The sequence below is a fragment of the Pinus tabuliformis genome, chromosome 7 (assembly GCF_031772625.1).
Source record: "Pinus tabuliformis cultivar Carrire ecotype Pingquan chromosome 7, CPIR1, whole genome shotgun sequence".
NCBI classification, from domain to species: Eukaryota; Viridiplantae; Streptophyta; class Pinopsida; order Pinales; family Pinaceae; genus Pinus; species Pinus tabuliformis.
Window position 1 is genome coordinate 170934781 of NC_142293.1, and position 21107 is coordinate 170955887.

General features: G+C 38.5%; 2 protein-coding genes across 2 annotated transcripts; one reads left to right on the forward strand and one right to left on the reverse strand.

The window, feature by feature from the left end:
• Positions 1–1411: 1411 nt before the first annotated feature.
• On the reverse strand, positions 1412–12609 carry LOC149246381 (uncharacterized). Its single transcript, XM_089441057.1, has 3 exons — positions 12523–12609; positions 6126–6758; positions 1412–4723 (listed from the first exon to the last, which is right to left on the reverse strand). Exons 1-3 carry the CDS (start codon positions 12607–12609, stop codon positions 1412–1414), a joined length of 4032 nt encoding a protein of 1343 aa, XP_089297183.1.
• Positions 12610–12944: 335 nt separating this feature from the next.
• On the forward strand, positions 12945–16781 carry LOC149246382 (cysteine-rich receptor-like protein kinase 15). Its single transcript, XM_089441064.1, has 6 exons — positions 12945–13998; positions 14615–14751; positions 14916–15126; positions 15244–15478; positions 16155–16305; positions 16467–16781. Exons 1-6 carry the CDS (start codon positions 12945–12947, stop codon positions 16779–16781), a joined length of 2103 nt encoding a protein of 700 aa, XP_089297190.1.
• Positions 16782–21107: the final 4326 nt, after the last annotated feature.

Below are 21107 nucleotides of genomic sequence, written 5' to 3' on the forward strand. Positions count from 1 at the left end.
TTTAACTGAGTCAAAAAACAAACAGTAGAAGACACCAGAAGACCAAACAAAAAGCCATAGGGACCTTGTGCGCGGGCGTTATCAGTCGTCCATTCACACTTCCTCTACCCGGCACCAGCCATAAGCTTCTCTTTCAGTAGTAGTGTGAAAGGTGTCTTCCTCCTCGCCAGTTCCCGCCCTTTGTTCTTGCTTGCGTTGCATTGTGTTTTCCGGATCTGAGGCCGCACCTTTAACCTCCTGCTCCTTATCAGCTTCAGGGGCCTCTGCTTCATGCTTCTGATTGTCAGTCGTCCTCTGCCCCTGTTCATCTAGGGCATCCTCATCTTCCCGGGCATTTTCTATGAACAAGACTGAGAGATGCACGCTGATCCGCGGATTGTTCATGGCACTGCTGTAATTGAAGATATCTGAACCAAAGGCAGGCAAGGCATTCGAGCTCGAAGCCCCTACATCCATGAATTGGCTGGAATGGAGGGGGTTAGCACCGGTGGAGTGAGCAATGTTGTAGTGGCAGCAATGGACAACACTGTCCGCTTCATGACTGTGCAAGATTCCCCCTCTGGAAGTGCCTCGGCGGCTAAGCAGACGCTTTCGAGGTCTCACCATTCTCGTAGGAGGCAAGGGAAAGAAATTCCAACAGACCACGGGGTAGTCCAGACCCCCTACAACCAGACCCCCTGCAACCAACGCCAACTGAGGGATGAACTAGACTGACGGAGAAGTTATCCCGACAGAGACGGAGAGGCCAGGCAAATGCATTACCACCAACATTCTCTGATCCCATACAGCGATATCCCTTATGACTTCACCAACCCTGCATTGGAGCTCCCCCGCCATAACTGCTGCCGTCGCCTGAGCCGAATTACCTCGCGAAGCATTAACTAACCCCTACCATTCCACCTTATACCATCTGCGATCGATAGCTGTATTGTCTACGGCTGCCACGTGATGGCCACAGGCCAGCATGTGGCCATCCCCCATCGCCTGTCCCATCTCAGTTAGCACCCGCATCCGGGGGAGCTGCGTCTTTCTGGACCAGTCGAGAGCACTCTTGAGCCTTGTCATGTGTTAAAATAGTGTTCAGCTGCCCTGTGATTAGAGAGTGGTCAGTCTCCACTCCTACATTGGCCATGAAGTCTGCAACCCTGTTGCCCTCCCATCTTGTGTGTGTGAAGGTGATTGCTCTGTTGTTATGGAGCTCACGTTCTATGGCTTCCAGTCTTGCTTCAAGCCTCCAGCTGGTGGCTATTTTCCTGGCCTGAGATCCATTAAGGATTTTTTTGGCCATGTTTATGAGGATCTGAGAATCTCCTTCCACCTCCAAGGGGTGAAAGTTGTGTCCCCCAGCAAGTAGTAATCCCCGCCATAGACCCTCTAGCTCAGCTGAGTTGTTGGTGTCCCATCCAATGTTTCAGAAATACAGCATCAAGGGAACACCTTCATGATTCCTTATTATTCCTCCAAAGCCTGCGAGACCGGGGTTCCCTTTTGAGGCACCATCAAAGTTGAGTTTGAATGTATACTTTGGTGGGGGCTTCCATGTATTCTGATTTTTATTGCTGGTTTTAGAGTGGTCCAGCTTGTGAGAGCCTTGAGTATGATGAATTTGCCAGTTGTCCATAATGGTTTTTTCGTTGGCTAGCGTAGGCCAGTCCTCCTCCTTCCAGGGTTTTAGCATAAGAGTCTCTTGAAGATTTCTGCAGAGCAGGTTCCAAATGTTGTCTATCGAGGAGCACTGATTTTTAAAAATACGCTTGTTTCGCTCCTTCCATATGCTCCACAAAACTAGCCCAGGAACTAGTCTCCAAAGATGATTGAGGATTTCACTCTTGTAAGGGTCCTGTTGCCACTGACGTATAGAATTCGTGATTTCATTCTCAAGTCTACATCTTCTTTGACACCGAAAGCTCGCCTTTTCCCAAAGTTGATTTGCCAGGGGGCAAGAGTCCAGCAGATGTTGGAGAGTTTCCTCATGGGCGCTGCAGTTGAAACAGATGGAGGGGCCATGAAAGTTTCTTCTTCTAAGCTTGTCCCAGGTTAGAATTCTCTGATGTCCTACCAACCAGAGAAAGTAACAGATTTTGGGCCAGGAGCCCGAACTCCATATTTTACTCCAGATTGGGTCCTGGGGAACGAAGTCATTGCATATGATTTTGTAGGCCTCGGACATGGTGAAAGCTCCTTTCGGTTGGTATCCCCACCTTAGAATGTCTCTACTCTCGTCGCACCTAATTTTCCTTTTGCTGAGTTCCCTTTCCAGCTCCATGGAAATTTGGAGATCTTCATTTGTGAGTACATGGTTACCCGGTTTCCAAATCCTAAAGCCCTTCTCAGATTCCTGAGCCCAGTACCGCCTAATCTTAGCTTGCTGTGTCTCCTCCTCAATGGTGTCCGGTGGCAGGTTCAGAACATTGCTAAGAATAGGCATTTGGTTCCAGGCGTCTGTCCAAAATCTAGTGGTGTGACCGTTTCTTACCTCCCAGAAACTGTGCTGCTGAATCATTTGATAGTGTTCTTTGGCTGCATTCCAAATTAGCGATCCTTTATCATTGGGCTTTAATCTGATGAGTTCTTCCTGGGGTCGATGATTGGCATACTTTGCCGTCCATAATGTGACCCAGGGTTTACCTGGACTGGTGAGCCATTGCCACCATATTTTGGCTCCCATGATGGCATTGCTGTGCTCGGGATCTCTTAGACCAATGCCTCCTTTTGCTTTTGGTTTGCATACAGTGCTCCACTTTACCAGTGCCCATTTGTGATTAGTTGCATTGCTGCCCCAGAGGAAGCCTCTCTGAATATTCCTTAGTCTTTTTAGGACCCACTTTGGTGCAGCCAGGATGGAAAATAAGTACAGCGGCATTGCTTGAAGAACGACCTTTATGAGCACTGCGCGGCTGACTAAGTTCAAAGCTCTGTGCGTCCACTGGTTGAGACGGGATTCAAGCTTTTCAATAAGGTTGCGCCATGAGGAGTGCTTGATGGCAGAGACAGTAAGGGGGGCCCCAAGGTATTTGGAGGGAAGGGTGGCAATAGGGAACCCCAAAATGCGGACTATAGCAGACTTGACAACCGGAGGGGTATTAAAGAAGAAGATCTGCGATTTGGAACAATTGATGCTGGTTCCAGAGGCTTCGGCGAAGTCATTGAGCACGGCTTTAAATCTGGAGGCTTCTTGAATGGAGGGGTAACCAAAGAGCATGGTGTCATCAACAAATTGCTGATGGGAAATGGCAGGCAATTGATGAATGGAGAGACCTCTAAGCTGATGAGTGTGAAGGGCATTATTAATGTGACGTCCCAGTCCTTCAGCCATTAATACAAAGAGGAAGGGGGAGAGAGGGTCCCCTTGCCTTATGCCTCGGGAGGGGGCGAAGGGTCGAGAGGGGATCCCATTCACGAGTATGGAAAAGCTAGTGGAGGAGATAAGGCTTATAACCCAGCGAATCCATGCGGGACTAAAACCGAAAGCAGTTAGCATTTGCTGTACATAATCCCAGCTGAGTTTATCAAATGCTTTGGAAAGATCAAGTTTTAGGAGCATACCTGCCTGTTTTGAGTGCTTGAGAGTGTGTATGATCTCATGCGAGAGGATGATGCCGTCCATGATCTGTCTCCCCTCCACATATCCTGACTGTTCTGGAGAAATGAGCATTGGCAAGAGGGGCTTTAGCCTGTTTGCAATGACTTTGGAGATGACTTTGTATATTACGTTGCAGAGTGCGATCGGTCTGAATTTGTCCGGTTTGATCGAGTCCTCCTCTTTTGGGATTAAGGCTATGAAGGTGGAGTTAAGTGAGGGAAGCAGCCAGTGATTCACTCGCGATTCCTCAACCACTTCCCATACTTCCAATTTTATCAGTTCCCAGAACTTGTGAAAGAAAGTGGTGGTGAAACCATCCGGGCCGGGAGCTTTACCTTCTTTAAGCTGAGCCATAGCTACGTCCACTTCCTGTGTTTGAATTGGACTGAGGAGGAGTTCATTGTGCTCCGCTGTGATTAATTTTGGCACATTGCATGTGATTCTTTCAATTGCAGGACGTCTGTTGATATCAGGCTCTTGATGGACTTGCTTGAAGTGATTGAGGAATTCCTTCTCAATTTCTTCGTGTTGTTCCACCCTTTCTCCTCCTAACTTTTGAATGTAAGGGATATTATTGCCCATTCCACGTTGCACAATGGTTCTGTGAAAGAATTTGGTGTTTCGTTCTCCCTCTTTTAACCATCTGATTCTGGACTTTTGCTTCCAGTATATCTCCTCCTGCTTTCTTCTCTCCTCAAGCTGATTGTGGATGAGCTGCTCCTGCTTAAGGGTTCTCTCTGTGTGGCCTTCTGTACTTATTTCTTGCTGCAGTTCCTTCAGGGCTTTTTGAAGATCATGTTGCGCCTTGAAGATGTTTCCAAAGGTCTCTCTGTTCCATCGCTTGAGGCAGAGCTTTAGATGTTTGAGTTTTTGTTGGAGTCGTCTGGAGGCCTGAAGGATGTCCATGTAGAGTGAACCAAATCTTTCAGTGAGGGATGGGTGAACCAAAATTCCTCGAAGCGAAAAGGTCTTCTTGTGGTGCTGCCAGGACGTTGCCATTGAAGGGCAACCGGCCAGTGATCGGATCTTGAGTGTGGAAGAATGGTTGCCGAGAAGTCTCCCCCTAGGTGAATCGAGTTGTCTGAGATTAGAAACTGATCTAGCTTGGAGGCTATTTGATGCTTGCCTGCTCTTCGGTTGCTCCACGTAAAAGTGCCATTGCAAAAATGTAAATCTATCAGGGATGCATTCTGGATAAAGTCTTTAAAGTGGGTATTTTCCTGTTCCAGCCTGTTTCTGCCTCCAATCTTTTCCTCCAATTTTGTTATCATGTTAAAATCCCCTCCAACAATCCAGAGCGGGTGCCTTCTATTGGAGTTAAGAGCTTCTATGGTGTGGAGGAGAGCAATTTTTTCCTTTGCTTCCTGAGGGAAGTATACATTCGAGAGATTCCCATGTATATTCGTGCCTATTATGTGGAAAGCAGCCTAAATTAGACTATGTGAAGCATGAAAGTTCGTGAGGGTAAGTGCTTGAGAGTTCCATGCGATAACTCACCCCCCAGATGCACCAGAGGCATCCACAGCCACCGATTGACATCTTGGCTAGGCTTTGGAGAGGATCATTTCTAGTGCTGAGCTGTTACATTTTGTCTCTTGGAGAAAGCATATTTGCGGCTTTTCCATTCTTAACATATTTTTTAGCATTCTGAGTTTTCCCGGGCTATTGAGCCCCCTTAGGTTCCATGAAATGAGCTTCATGATTCACTATTGGTAGAGGGCTTGTAGTACTTCGTAAGCTTAGCATACCTGCCTGAGTCTACCAGGATCTTCCCTACCACTATTGTTCTTTGGAGATCAGTTCTTCTTCCTCTTTTTTTCGAGTCTTTTGGAGTTTGGCTTAAATCCCATTGGCTTCCTGCTTGGATACCAAGCTGGTGCTGATGGTATGCTCTGGAGATAACCATTTCCAGTTTGTTAAGCTGAAACTCTGGGATGCTTTCATAAGCTTTCTTTTTGCATGCTGCTTCTAGTTCTAATATATCTAATCCATTTAGATCTATACTCTCCGGTTCTTCCTCCATGCGTTGCATCTGGTTGTCTTCTTCCATGGGCATGTTTGGGCTTTGGAGAGGGTCGGAGGATCCGTCAACCTCCATTTCATTTTCTTTTTCCCCTTGCTTTTCCTTGCTTTTTGAGGGGTTATCTGGGGCTACTTTGGTTGGAGGTGGATCCGAGGAGGGGGCTGGAGGAGGTGGCTAGGTGGAGGAGGAAGGGATATCAGAGTTGGGGGGAGAGGATGTGTTTTGCTCTTCCGTGGATTGAGCCAGGATTCCAAAGCTGTTTCTGACCGCAGGGTCAGAGGTATTATTTTGCTGGGGTTTCTTCCCTGTTGTTGATTTTTTATGAGCTCGTTTGCGGGTAGGGGCTTTGGTGAAGCCATCATGGGTCAGAGAGTCAGAGGGGTTAGGGGCAGTAGCTTTGACATTTAGGGGGCAATCTCTAAAAAGATGCCCTATGGCATGGCATTTACGGCATCGAAACGGGACATGTTCATAGTCTAAGGGTTGAATCCATTCATAGTCACGGTGAGAGAGACTTACCGATTCTGGCAGAGCTTTGTCCAGACGCATGAAGACGCAGATGCGGGCGTATGATGTGTATCTACGCATTTTCGTTTCTTCAGCAGCCTTTATGTATTCCCCCAAACCATTTCCAATGTTTCTCAGGATATCCTCGCCCCAGTACTCATCTGGGAGTGAGTATAGTCTTATCCAGACCGGAGCCCATGTGAGGTCCTCCTTATCCGGGTTGAATCTGGGTGCCCAGTCCCTTAAGTATAAGCCGGCTGAGTTGAAGAAGTAGGGTCCCTCAACTAGGATTCTGTATTTGTCTTCCAGGCAAAAGAAGATCGTTGTGAAGAATCCTTTTGGGCCTAGCTGCAGAGTTACATCGCCCTTAGGCTTCCATTTCGCTGCGATCCAACTGTGTAGGGCTTTTTCCGTCGGCCAAAACCCTATAAATTTTCCGATGAGCGCATGATCTGTCATAAACTGGATTCTTTCTTCTATTTTTTCTCCCGGCAGTTTGATTCTGGGTCGATCTGTTGCTATTGGTCTGTAGGTGGTTGAGGAGACCTTCGGGGTATCGTCTGGTCGGTTATTCCGCCCTGTTTCTTCATCCGCCTTATTTTCCAGTTTGTCCTTGCCATTGCGCTCATGCCGGCGCGGGATCTCCTGGTTGATCACATTCTCGTTGATCGATCCAAAGCGTATCGTTCTTTCGGTTTGGTGCTGTGATTTGTTGGCCCCTGGGGGTTATCCATTTGCCCTTCGTTCCCTTACAATGCAGTTGAGTGATTTCTGGGTGCAGGGTCAGGTCCGCGATGGCTATCTGCGCAGGTCAGGCTGCGCCGTCTGAGAATAGTACAAAACCCTAGTAGTCAGAAGCCAGTTCCATCGTTCTCCCTCCACACTACTCAGGATCTCCCTGAATGTTAGTAAAATCATAAGGATTTTTTGTATATCCAATATTAATAATATTATTACTTAATATATAATTAAAAAAAATTATTTCTAATAATTAAAATTATTATATATAAGTTTTTAAGTGGAGAGATTAGTAGAGTGGAGGCGAATAGGTCTATGAGTCCAACATACCCTCTCTCTATGGTGTCAAAGTAGTTGATCCATGAATAAGTGTTCAGGTTTAAAGTGTTTAGTGTTTTAACCCTTGGAAATGGTAATTATTCCTTGGTGCATGTGATGGATGAAGTGAGCATTTGATTTAACTCAAGTTTAATATGTGAAGCTTGAGTTCATTTTATATTTGGAAAGTTAAATTTATGTAAATGTTTACATATTAAAATTAGTATTAATTGAATTTTCAGTTAAAAAATATAACTCTTTATAGATTCATTGTAATCCAGTCAAATTTGTGCAACTCATATTTTCCTTTTCTCTTTCCATCAAATTAATAAAAAAAAATGAAAATTTTATGAGCTGCCACAACCAGCTACTGTGTTATCATCACTCACAGAGTGTTTGCAAGTTCATTTGCTTTGTTGAACTGCCATTGTGTATGTGATTCGACACTCGACACTAGCCTGCAGAGTCGCTCGCCATATTGAGAAAATGTCGTGGATTAAGCCGAGAGGAGCAGCCGTCGAGCTATATAAATCAGTTAAGTCGTGAGTTGTTGTGCTAATGTGAAGGTGTCACACGTGAATTTCAGGAAGCCATAGGTCGTTGCAGCAAATCCAGCAACCATAGCTAATGCGTGCAGCGCCACTCGGGGGAAGTTCAAATAAATTAATTTGGGGAAAGACTTACGCAAAGGTTCGTTGTTTGATAATTATGATATTGCTGTGAGATATTTTTTGGTAGATTATAAAAAATAAAATAAAAAAGGTACCCAAGTTATTCAAAGTCAAAGTCAGGAGGGTAACCGTAAAGTTTAAAGGAAAGTTCTTTTATTTTGAGGTTAAAGTTTATTAAAAAGGCAAGTTCTAAAAGGTTTTGTGAAAAGTTTCGAAAATGGCTATGTTAAAGAGTTTTATTTGAGCGAAAAAATAAATAATAAAAATAATTTATTATTTAAAAAAGAGAAGAGGTTTATCATTACATATTTTTTTAAAAAGAGGAGGATTATCATTACATATTTTTTAATGACATTTTATAAAGTGGTTGTTAAAAGAGAATTTAAAAAAGAGTTTTTATTGGAAAGAGAGTTTAAGGATTTGTAAAAGTTTATTCTTCTATAAAATTTTGTTTTGTTCTGTCAAGTATGATAGTATTTTGGGTGAAGAATATGCATTATAATGGTGCATATTAAATATCATATTTTTTTGGGGGTGATATGGAGGGAAGCCTCATGCAATAAGGGAAGTAGACAAAAAAACAAAAGAAAGACAATGGTCATGGGTCCCAAAGCGCGACTAAAGCAGATTAAGGAAAGGAATTGAAAAGAAGAGGCACAGATCGGTGCCATTTTTAGGGAGGTTTAGGCTACAACCGAGGAACTGAGAAGTCTAGCAGAAGACGAAGAAGAGGTCGAGGGTGATTGGTGTAGCTTGGATCTGCTACCACCTCCGATGTTTACTAGTAAAAAAATGATTTTTGGGTTGTCAAAATGCAAACTTTTCTTCGAGGTAAAGTGTTAATTTAGTACTGGTCTAATAACCCATATGATGAAGTATGTGATGCTTTAACATTGGATTTTATGAACCATGCATTGAATGTGGAGTTTTTGTGCAGGGTACAAACATGTAGCTGCATATGTGAAAGATAAAGAAGACACAACAAATATTGTAGAGAGAGAAGTTGAAGCCTCTATATGTGAAGTAGAGCAAAAGCATAGAAATGCTCAAGAACTCCATTGTAACATGGATTGTGCAGATGATGGTGAATCCCACTATGACGAAACACATGTGGATGATGACAACAAAGTGAGATGTGAATTAGTGAATCTAGTAACATGGATTGTGCAGATGATGGTGAATCCCACTATGACGAAACACATGTGGATGATGACAACAAAGTGAGATGTGAATTAGTGAATCTAGTCACAGCTAATGAATTTGGTGGAGTTGTAATTGTTAATGAGCACATGCATGCTCGAATATGCCATAACATAGTGGATGAAAATTATGTTGATGTTAACTTTGATGAAGATAATTTAACTAATAATGAGTGGTTGCACATGATGCAATAGAAAGAACATATTGATATGTTGTTATTTGGTGAGAGAAACTCACTTGTGCCGAAAATCCAAGTGGAATCCAACTTGTTTGCAATAGAAGACATTTGTAAAGGAGTGGAATAAAAGGCAAAGAAGGAAGAGGAAGAGAATAAAGCTCTCACTGCATAGCATAATGAGTATATTTCTAACATTGATCTTGAGTGTGCAGATTACAGGAAAAAAACAACGGTACTTGATGATGAAAGTGAAGAGAAAGAGATGGACGTTTCTAAAGATAAAGATGAAAGCATTGAAATGATTTTTTAGCAATGGAGTCAAGAAGATATAAGATTCTACAATTAAAAAATATGGAAAAAAGTAAAGTCAGGAATATGAAGTGTAAGAAGCAGAGGAAAGAAGACAGTTTGAAGATGAAGAGTTGTGGCAATAGTCCATAAGTGGAAGAGTTGTGGCAATTGTCCATAAGTGAAAGAATTGTTGAAGATGAAGTTTTAGAAGACAATATAATATTTCTTTTCAAAATGAATACAAGAGAAAAAGAAAATTCGTAACAGCAACAAGTAAAGAAATATGGAGCTTACAACAAGAAAGCACAACAGAAAATGAAATAGTTTAGAGGATATAGAATTTGGAAGAAACGAAAAAGAAAATTCAAAATTGTAAAAGTTTAGAGTCATGGTAAGCCTAAATGAGATTTAGACCAACGAACATGTTTAAGTGATGATTGAGTCAATTTTTATAGCATAGTCATGTTTGAGTTATGTTGAGTCATACGTTCGTAGTTAAGGGGCACTGTTGGAAATAGTAATTACTCTCAGGTGCATGTGATGCATGAAGTGAGCGATTGAGTTGAGTTGAGTTAAGTCGAGTCCAATCTTAGAAGTTCAATGTCATTCTATATCTGGAATGTTAAATTTAGCAAGTGTTTGCATGTTGAAGTTAACATCAATTGATTGGTAAATACCTCATATTGGGTTCATTGTAATTAAGTCATATTTATGTGATCAATAGAAGAGTAGCAACTCATATTGTTTATGTGTAAAATTTTATTCCATATTGGATTCATTGTAATCAAATCAAGTTTATGTAATCAATAGACGAGTAGCAACTCATATTGTATGTGTGTAAAATTTTGTGATTTTTTATCATTAACAATAAAATCAACTAAATTGAATCGAGTCAATCAACTTAAAAAAAAAAAAAAAACACCTAAAAAATAAAATCTTATAAAAAGAAACATACCAAATTAGGATTGAAGCTCAATATCATCACTTTAGTTAAAAGATAAAAAATATTCTTAAATAAAATAAAAAATCATTCCCTAAATTTAAATTTAAAAGAATAAATTTAATTAAATATTTATAATTGAATTAATTAGATTCCATATCTCACTTATTCATGTCATTAATTTGTATTCATATCATTAAAGTGCAAAATAATATTGATTAATATATACAACCAAATGTCATGGTGTCCAATTTCAAATTCAATAAAATTTAACTTTATCATGCTTTTTGAAATTAAGGTGACTTTCCTAATATCCAGACGTATTGAAGTAAACTTTCTCCACACGCTATTGGTTAAACTTTTCGAATTCATTCACCCCACATGCAACTGGTTAACACACAACTTTAACTCCTCCACGCGCCCTCCATTTGCGGCGACCGTGACCGCGACGTTTGAAAATGGTAACATGTCACGAATGTTGGCCCCATTGCGTCTCTCGTGATTAATTGGCCGTAACGTTAATAAATTTAGAAAATTCAATTCTTCGTGGGAGAAAAACTCGGTTGCTTACAACATGATATTCAGAACTTTTCCCGGTTGCAAGTAAATCGGTACAGAGGTTTAATACAATATTATTTTGTTTAATGTTTGGAGTTAAAAATATGAAGAATGAATTGTTTTTATTATTAGTATAATTATAATTATGGAAAATTTTAGGGGTTAATGTTTATTTAGTGGGTTAATTTTCTATGATTCTTCTAACCGATTTCCAATTTTCAAGCGAGCAGGTTACACCTTGACATTGCCTTGCCTGACAACTTTCTATAAATTCATTATTAAGAAACATAATATATAGTTTACATAATAAGGAAATTTAGAATTGACACCTAAAAAATAAAAATTAATCTAGAACACACTTTTAAAAATAAAACAAACTTTCTCTAATAATACCTATTCTCCATTACATGTTTATATTGAAAATTATGGGTTTCTCTTCCTGCCGAATGAAAAGTGCAGACCGGGGGCTTTCTAATTTATTTTTAGTGCCGGAGGTGATTCTGTCCTGAAAGTTCAAATGAATGGCTATACTCGACCTCCTACAAATGGGATCCTGAGCCACCGACTGAACATGTGCACCACTTGTCTCTTTTATATGCATGTTATTAAATTCATTTATTCAATTTTACAAAATTCCCTAGTATGGAAAAATGACCTTTATTTTTTATTTTATTTAAACATGTATAAATGAATTAATATTTGTAAATTTAAATTTCAAAATTTATATAAATATTGAAAATTCTAAAATTAATTAATACTATAAATCATTTTATTAATTTGACATTATAATTTTTTTCATTATTTTGAATTGGTTCTTTGTTAAATGAAATTTGAAATTTAATCTTTATGGTATGGTTAAATTTTCAGGTGGGAAAGTTTGGTGTCTACATATTTAGTGGTCCAATCTACGGCAAAACTATGTATGCTTGACAGCTACTACAAATATGATTTCTTAAGTGACCAAAAAAATGAAATTTGAAATTAAATATATTGAATCGTGTAGGAGTGTATAGTCTTCTAGCAAATCTCTCACTTCTAGTTGGCAAAAGAACGCGTAGAATCTGCGATAAACAGTTACGTTGAAAGTGTCACGTGATTCTAATCGCATTCAGACTATCTCAATATAGATTCTCCCGTCGACCCAAATGTTTCTAATCGCATTCAGACTATCTCAATATAGACTATCTCAATAATTTACTATTGCCAATTGAATTGCTTTTTTTTTTATGCTTTTCATTATAGAAGTGCAACCTAGATGTGTGCTTTTCTAAATGAAATTAAAACCTGCCTTTTGATCACTAGACCCAAGTGTTTCCAGCCTCTATACATATAACCAGATTGACCTTTTGAAGTTGCTACTTTACTTTTTTTAATATTCAGCCGTATTAAAGTAAAATTTCCCCACACGGCATTGGTTAAACTTTTCTAATTCATTCGTCGCGCCCACAATTTGCGGCGACGATGAAAAACTAATCGATTGATATGTATTCGAACATCGTGCGGGCTTTAATGTACGGCACAGACGAACCCTTGCCGACCGAGTCGAGCTCCGTTTGACAGAAAATTATATGATAAGGTAAAATTTCTGAATGTTGGCCCCATTGCGCCTTTCGCGGTGGTAACGTTAATAAATTAAAAAGATTCAATTCTTGGTGGGAGAAAAACTCGGTTGCTTACAATATAATATTCAGAACTGTGTTCCAGTTGTAAAGAAATATGCACAATAGATTTAATACAATACTGTTTAGTATCCGGAGCGGAGTGAAGAAAAATTAGGAAAGAATTACGTAGCAATTTAGGTTTTTAAGTTTTAGGTTTAATGAGCTACAAAATGCATACAAATAAATTAGGAAGTTGATTATCGAATTGCAAACAGAAAGAGGGTTATATATAATATTTATACATAACGTCTCTGAACTAAGCCTCTCCATCTTTCAATGGCCATGGGAATCCGAACCATTTCTGGATGCGCTCTCCTGTTCCCGATGAGGCAAACAATTATGATATTCTACATAATTGTTGTTTCGGTGTTCATCGTTACGCTTCATGGAAGGATTTGCAATGCACAGCCGCCATATTCGTGCGACAGTAGAGTTAACTATACAGAAGGCAGTACATTTGAGAGCAATCTGAATACAGTCTTCAATAATCTTGTTCGGGGAACGTTCCATAGTGGTTTTAACACTTGGGTGCATGGCCAAAGCCCTGACCAAATATATGGCCTCCTCCAATGTAACGGAGACGCAACAACCCAACAATGCTCCAGTTGTTCACAAAACGCAACCACTACCATCAAGCAACTTTGTGGGAATGCCATTGGCGGTAAAATTTGGTTAGAAGTCTGCTACTTGCGCTATGAAAACGGTAATTTCTTCGGTCAACTGGATAATTCTGGACGTTATTCTTACAATCCACAGGTTATCCCCAGCCCTCATGTCCCTTATGTCTTTTACGCGGGGCTTCAGAGGCTATTTAATAACTTGTCAGGTGAAGCAACATCTGGATCTGGATATGCTTCAGGAACAACTGCAGACTCCTTGTCTCTAAAGATTTATGGTCTGGTCCAGTGTCGGAGAGATATGTCTATTGACTACTGCACATTATGTCTGTCGAACACAACTCATATAATGATCACAAACTTTGGTGGACGTCGAGGAGGCGAGGGCTTGACTGGAAGTTGCAGAGTTCGTTATGAAACATACAGATTCTTTCATCCAACTACACCTCCAACCTCCCCTGCGGAAGCGCCAGCTAATCCGATAACGAATTCACCACCGAAGCAGAACACCCCAGCAGAAGCGCCAGCTAATTCACCACTGAGGCAGATCACACCATGCAGTGGTAGTACGCAGATCAAACAATATAGCAAGGCTTCAAACAAAATGCCCATCATTTTAGGTGCTGCAGGTGTCCTGCTTCTCTTATTAGTTGTGTGCCTGTTCTCATGTTGGAGAAGATTTCAATGCGCCATTTTTCGAAGACCACACGAAGGTATTGTATATGATGATATGAATCGTGGGACCATCAATGAATCCATAACTTTGTTGCTTTAATGGCCGAACCGCGGGTTGATCATATGCACATGAAGGCCAAACCTAGATGCGCATATCATCAAACCCGGGTTTAGATGGTATGTGCTACTACTTTGTTCAATGCAGGGGTAGAATTAAAAGGATAAACCAATTTGGCTTGGGAAATGGTACCTTCTACCACATACACAAAAGGCATATTCAATTAGTTGGGATATCAATTTGAAACGTTTGCATAGTAGAAGCAGCCTAAATCTGAACATGCATTATTTCCTAATCTGAACTACAAAATGTACACTGCTAGATATATTGAACCGCAGACAAAGTTAATCCTAGGCCGCTGGAAAATGGATCTCTCTAGTTGTCTGGACTTGAAAAGATAATATGAGTCATAACAGTTACAATAGAATAGAATAGACATGTATGCTACTGTTAGAGTTTGGCTGAGAACACAATTTTCACAGATATTCTTCAAGAAAGGTCTACCCAATGATTGAGAGAGCCAAAGTCAGATATCATTCAATCTATTATTTTTATTTTTTCTATAATTTATGTAGCTGTGTATTTCCATTGTATAGGTCATTGGCAAGTTGAGGAAGATACACTCAGTGAAGATCGGCAAATAATTTATAAGTTGGAAACATTGGTAGCTGCTACCAATAATTTTCATGATGATAACAAGCTTGGGGAGGGAGGATTTGGCCCTGTATACAAGGTAACATAGAGGTTCATTACAAGGCTTGGACTGCTTTATATATCTCTTAAAACTCTCTCACCGACCGTTAGATGCAGTTTGCTAGCTTGAAAACAAATATATAGTATATAGAATGGTAAGTTTCAGTTACGTCACAAAATCTTTGATGGTGATAATTTGTCTAGGGAACTACTGAAGACGGAAAAGAGATTGCTGTGAAGAAGTTGTCCTTAGAATCTGCACAAGGAAAGAAAGAATTTGTGAACGAAGTTAAGCTCGTGGCCAAAATTCAGCATCGAAATCTTGTGAAACTACTCGGTTGTTGCACAGAGGGATCTGAAAGGTTGCTTGTTTATGAGTATTTGCCGAACAAGAGCCTTGATAAATTCTTATTCAGTGAGTCACCTCCATCTTATGATGTCCATTTTATTATGTTATAGGCAGATAATAAGCACCAATGTATCAATCTAGTTACTTCGGTATTGATTTGGTAAGCTGAATGCATGGATACAGATGCAGACAAACGCAAAGAACTTGATTGGAAGAAGCGGTACAACATCATCCTGGGAGTAGCTCGTGGGCTTCTCTATCTTCACCAAGACTCTCGACTGCGTATTGTTCATCGAGATATTAAAGCAAGCAATCTTTTGTTGGACGAGAAACTGAATCCTAAGATAACAGATTTCGGCTTAGCGAGACTTTTTCCTGATGATGAAACTCACCTCAGTACAGGGGCTGCTGGAACTCTGTAAGATTTTGAGACAATATCCATTCTAACATTATCCGTTCATATAGTAAATTACTATACAATTGATTTTGAAATTTTCCAATTTGATGTGTTCTCTTATAAATATGCAAAGGCTGCTTTTAGACGTGGATTTCTTAATGTTGATTTCTTTTACACGTGGATGGAAAATGATCTATGTTCTCTAACACTCATCCTAAAATTCATTGGGATTAACTTTTTCCACATTAACTGTAAAATGAATCATCAACTTTTTCCACATTAACTGTAAAATGAATCATCTGATCTCAGGCTTAGTAACCGAAATACACCTACTAACTTGATTTGATTGAAGATTTTAATATATTTTGAAAATCTAAAAAATAAAGGAGAAGTATTATTGTGTTCTTTGAACATTGTTCTGAAGATTGGACCTAGTTGGTTTAAAACTGGTTGACCCAAATCTTCAATGTGATTTTCTTCCCAAAAAAAACTTTTTATACAAAAGTAAAACTGTTGATACAGTTAATTGCATTTTATAACATCTTTGACATTTTTGTTTTGGAGATGTATATTCTTGGTTCAACTTTTACCTTCTAAGAACTAGCACTGTTGTTTTCTCAGCAAATCGCCTTCTCTTTATCAGCACTCAACCCTTAAGATTTGCCTCACTTTTTTGCATTGTAATTTGAATGTGCAGCGGGTATATGGCACCGGAGTACGCTCTTGGGGGGCAATTATCTGTAAAAGCCGATGTGTATAGCTTTGGCGTTGTTCTCCTTGAACTTATGACCGGAAGGAAGAACACAGATTATAACCTGCCATCTGATATGGAGATGCTTTTAGGATGGGTAACATACTCTTCTCCTCGACCATGTTTATATAGTTCGAAACCACTGGTAGAGCTATGAGAATAGGTTTTCATTGATCTATTTTAATATGAATTCGTTATCAATTGGATTATGTGTTGTTTCACCATAATCTGTGACATATCTATTTCATGGAAATGCAGGCATGGAGTTCATTCAAAGGAGGAAATATTGTGCAAACGATTGATCCAACAATAATTGAAACATGGGACGAAGAACAAGCGTTGAGATGCGTTCATGTTGGTCTTTTGTGTACACAAGCTGATTCATCACTTCGTCCAACAATGTCAACAGTTTCTTTGATGCTTTCAACTCTTTCTGTGACATTACCTGCACCCGCCAAGCCTGCCTACGTAACTTCTGGGCTGTCAGATGCGTCTCCAGTATCATCTTCTCAATTTCCTCTCACTCCTCTATCTAACGCCGATGCTTCCATTACTATCTTGGTACCCAGGTAAACCTAATTTTGGTTTCAAATGGGCATCCTACACTGCCTGTTGAGTTGAGATTTGGTGTCGTAAATATATGGATAATGAGGCACCCATGAGGCCTCTCGTATATGGATATGTGTCAATCGTTGCCTCTCTTATCTTCTTTGGTGCACCTCCTTTATTCTGCTCCTGCGATGACGTAAACTCTGCAGAACTTTTCACTGGAGTTGCTTTAGTTATTGTATTTCTTTATCTTATGGGAATCACTCTGTTCTCTGTATTTTATTTACCAGTATCTCGGCTCTAGATGCGAATTCATGTACTTCTTCTCTTTTATTTATAAGTTTTTTAACATATCTAAATCAATATTTAAAAGAAATTGTTTTTTAAGTTAATATTTTTTAATAAAGTAAAAATTTATCATAATTTAGTTATGAAATTAATATCTATAGTTAATTATAAATAGAAATTCACATTATTTAAAAAAAGCCAGGCCACAACTTATTGTCTAGAGGTTTTCAACCTTAACTCATTTATACTTCCAACCAATTTATATGCTTATAAATTTTTGGAAAATATTTTTTCATAAAAATAGTATATTAAAACAAATGATTAATTTCAAGTTTATTTTTATAAAATTTTATAAAACAAAATCAAATTAAAATATTTTTAATAAATAATAATAATAATTCATTTGATTTTATTTTAGTATTACATTTTTTAAGAAAAATTATCCTTTATACATATTTTAAAGTTGATTTTCATTATAAATTTAGATAAAATTATTTTGTTGATAAAATAATTATTACAAGATTAAACAATTACTTTAAACTAGAAAATTATTAATTATAAATGGAAAATTAGTAATTATAATTTAAAAGAAATTAAATTTGATAAATTTTGTATCATAAATTTAATTAAAATTATTGTGTAGATAAAATAATTAGTAACCAAAAAATCTTAATAAATTTTTTATTAAGAAAAAATTGGGTAGAGAAGAGGAAAGGAGAAAAAGTAGAGGGGTGGGAAACCTTGAGTCAAAGGAGAGAGGAGGAGAAGAAAGAGAGGGGAAAGGAGAGCCACAAAGTGGAATAGGAGGGTTATTAGAAGAGACAAGAAACATAAACTAATATTTCTTGAATAGGTTGATAAGGTGGATCTAGTTGTTGCTAAATTATAAACCATTGTTCTTATTTAGATTTTCAAGGTTTTTGATAATCTTGATAGATTCTCTAAAATGTCTCCTACAGTAATGGTTTTTTTGGGTAATAATCTCAGTGCTCTCAAGACCTATATGGTGCTTGGTTTGATGGACCAAGGGTGAAAAAGCATATACATTCATGTCTTATATCAACAATGTGTTCTTTCGTCCTAGTTTTGAATGATCTGTTGGTTTCTGCGATATAGCATTTCCCATAGGAACAATTTATTGTGTAGATTTATTTGCATTGGTATGGGTCTATTTCATCCTTGACAAACCTCATCTCCTAGCTGCTAGTCTTCGTAGGCTTGATTACAAAAGGAGAAATTCTTCTTTATGAGGACCCTTATGATTTTTTCAATCTCTTCTTGTATGTATGGAAGATAAATCATTTGGTTGGGTGGTTGCAAGAGTTATGGTGGGTGGAGCTTTCTTATTTCCATCATTTTTAAAAACTTTTCTGATTTTCTTTTCTTTATAGCCAAGCTTGTTGAAGACTTGATCAAATGGTTTTTTTCCTAATCAATGTGTTCATTATCAGAAATTCTTAGGGCTCTTATGGCTAAAGTGTTTAGAACTCCAGTTTTCTTAGAGGGGTAGTAGTGGGAACTAGCATAAAGGTACTGTCAGTGTGTGTTTTCTTCATGTAATATTGGTGTCCTAAGGTTCCATTATTCTTCTTAGTAACTAACACATCATGGAAGGGGATGCTACTATTTTAATCTTTTCTTTTTGATATTAGATTATTATATCTTGTCTTTTAATAATTATTTCACGTATTAATAAAACACAAGGTATTCAAATCAAACACACACACATATATATATCTATATATATATATATATATATATATATATATATATATATATATATATATATATATAGATACATATATATATGGATCCAAAAAGGCTCAAAATTTGAAGTCCTCACATATCAAAAAATGGCACCAAGTCACAAAGCTCGACAAGAGCTTTCCAACAATGCTAATGACACCTCAAAAAGCGTTCATGTAAGGAAGTTATGGCCATCTCAAATTTTGGAAAAATAGTTAAAAAAATAGTTGCAGGGATACCACGTGGTAGCACTAGAGAGTGCAGCATGGCACTGCATTAAACTAATGTGGTGTTGAGTTGGACTTTGGTGTGGCACAATTGTGGAGCTGACATGGTAGGGAAATGGTGATGTGGCAAGTTGACATGTGGCATATTTGGAGATGACACATGGCCCTACGGGATGTCGTCATATGGCATCTCTAGAATGACTAGGATCGAATGCTAATGGAAAAAAAATGCATTGTCGCTAATGGGTTTTGATCCCATGACCTTCGGGTTAAGCAGGTCAACACCTTTACTATTGGACCAAGCCACACCACTGTTATATGGATATGGAAAAAGTTTGCTTTGAATTTTGTTTTATTCGTATGGTGGAAAATGGGGAAATAGGGGGACGACAAAGCCTACCAAACCTGGAGGCTTTTGTAAAACTATTAAGAACATATAAAAAAATTCCCCAACGGTTATGTCACATATTGCACTATGCATTGGTTGGAATCCACCATAAACGATGATGCAAGTGGGTGGAATGTATGTACCAATGAACATATTTATACCAACCCACCAACCAATAGTGCCACCAACTTGTATGTTATTGGTCTAGCACTATTCACTAGGAGACATATGGTTTTGGTTGGGTTTAATACATGATTTAATGTTGTTGTTAGTTGGAACAACAGCCCATATTAATATATGGTTTGAACCCATATACCATATATATTATATGGTTAAAGCATTAAATACGTCATTTTGTAAAGTCTGCACCACATGCTATTAAACCTGGTTTATTCATCCGCCGAGGGGGACTTGCGAGAGGAGCAAACACACCAAGTATGTGCATGATTTTTGAGAAAGTCGTGGCACAAATTTCTATGTGTAGGAGAATTAATGTAGTTTTTACTTTTAGAAGTGGCACATTTTTCAAGACATGGGAGCCTGAGGAGGCCAAAGGTGATGGTGGCAAAACTTGGTGATGCTTATAGTCATTTTTTGTGATTTTCCTAGATGAGTCCAACTGTGCATATTGCATCTCGATTTGAGCAGTACATATGAGGGCTCATGGCAGAAGCCCACATGTGTCATTAATGCTTCACATGAATTTCAAGATAGAGATGCACTTTTCAAAAGCTATTTGTGTTTACAGTTAAAAGTTGCAGAATGACGGGAGAAAGATGTTGGTGTTGTGTTTACCACAATTTGAGTTTTTGAGTGAGCTTTTTGGCATGAAAACCAATGTAAGTATCATGTATTATTTGTTTGCCCCTTTTTTATATTTGTAAAAGGAATAAATTGTGTTTGCAAATATGCTTGAGTTTGAGCAAGAAATTCAAAGAGGACCTTTACCACTTTTTGTGAGAGTCCAACCCCTTTAATTTGGAAAAAGGGAGAACAACTATGCCACTTTATGTGAGAGAGTTCAACCCCTTTGAAGGGAGAATAATTTATGCCACTTTTTTGTGAGAATTCATTCCTTTTGTATTGTTAAAGGAGAACATATCTTTGTAGGATAGACATTTCCACATGAGTGAGAGTTCAGTCCTTGTATAGACAAAGAAGAGACTTATTGAAAAGAAGCCAATGAAGCAACTACACATTTGAGTGGATTCCAGATATGTAGCTCACATGTCATGGGTGAACTTTGTTATCAAGATCTGGTGCATTTTTCCATATTTTCATTTATTCATATGTTTCTTCTTCATGTTTGCTACACTTATGGTTATTTCATGCTCATTATGAAATTTGTTTTAAATTCATCGATGTAAATATCTTGGATCATGTTGGTATCAGAGCAGTCTTCTTTGACGTGAATTGTGAGTTTGGATGCTTGTGAGGGCCAAGCTCAAAGAGGTGTTGAAATATGTAGCTAGGTGGCGTCTTTATAATGACATGTGTAATCATGATTCTATGTATTTGATGTAAAGAGGAAAATAAAATTCTTATTTTCATTCTTGAGGTCTGGGTTTCATGCTCAAGGTTATTTTGATTTATAGGTCAAGCACCCAGTGAGTGCTTCTATGGTTTGTCTTTGAGATAACAAGTCATAAGAGTCATTGTCATTTATGGAAGACCCTTTTAGGAATGTTACATATTGTAAAT

Excerpts from the sequence above, each read along its gene's own strand:
- LOC149246381 (XM_089441057.1), bottom strand. The coding sequence starts at position 12,609 with ATGGGGCCAACATTCAGAAATTTTACCTTATCATATAATTTTCTGTCA. Across the intron at positions 6,759-12,522 it reads GGCAAGGGTTCGTCTGTGCC|GAGATCCCGCGCCGGCATGA; the intron begins GTACATTAAAGC and ends GTGATCAACCAG. Across the intron at positions 4,724-6,125 it reads ACAAAGCTCTGCCAGAATCG|CAACCGAAGAGCAGGCAAGC; the intron begins GTAAGTCTCTCT and ends TTTTACGTGGAG.
- LOC149246382 (XM_089441064.1), top strand. The coding sequence starts at position 12,945 with ATGGCCATGGGAATCCGAACCATTTCTGGATGCGCTCTCCTGTTCCCG. Across the intron at positions 13,999-14,614 it reads TTTTCGAAGACCACACGAAG|GTCATTGGCAAGTTGAGGAA; the intron begins GTATTGTATATG and ends TCCATTGTATAG. Across the intron at positions 14,752-14,915 it reads GATTTGGCCCTGTATACAAG|GGAACTACTGAAGACGGAAA; the intron begins GTAACATAGAGG and ends TAATTTGTCTAG.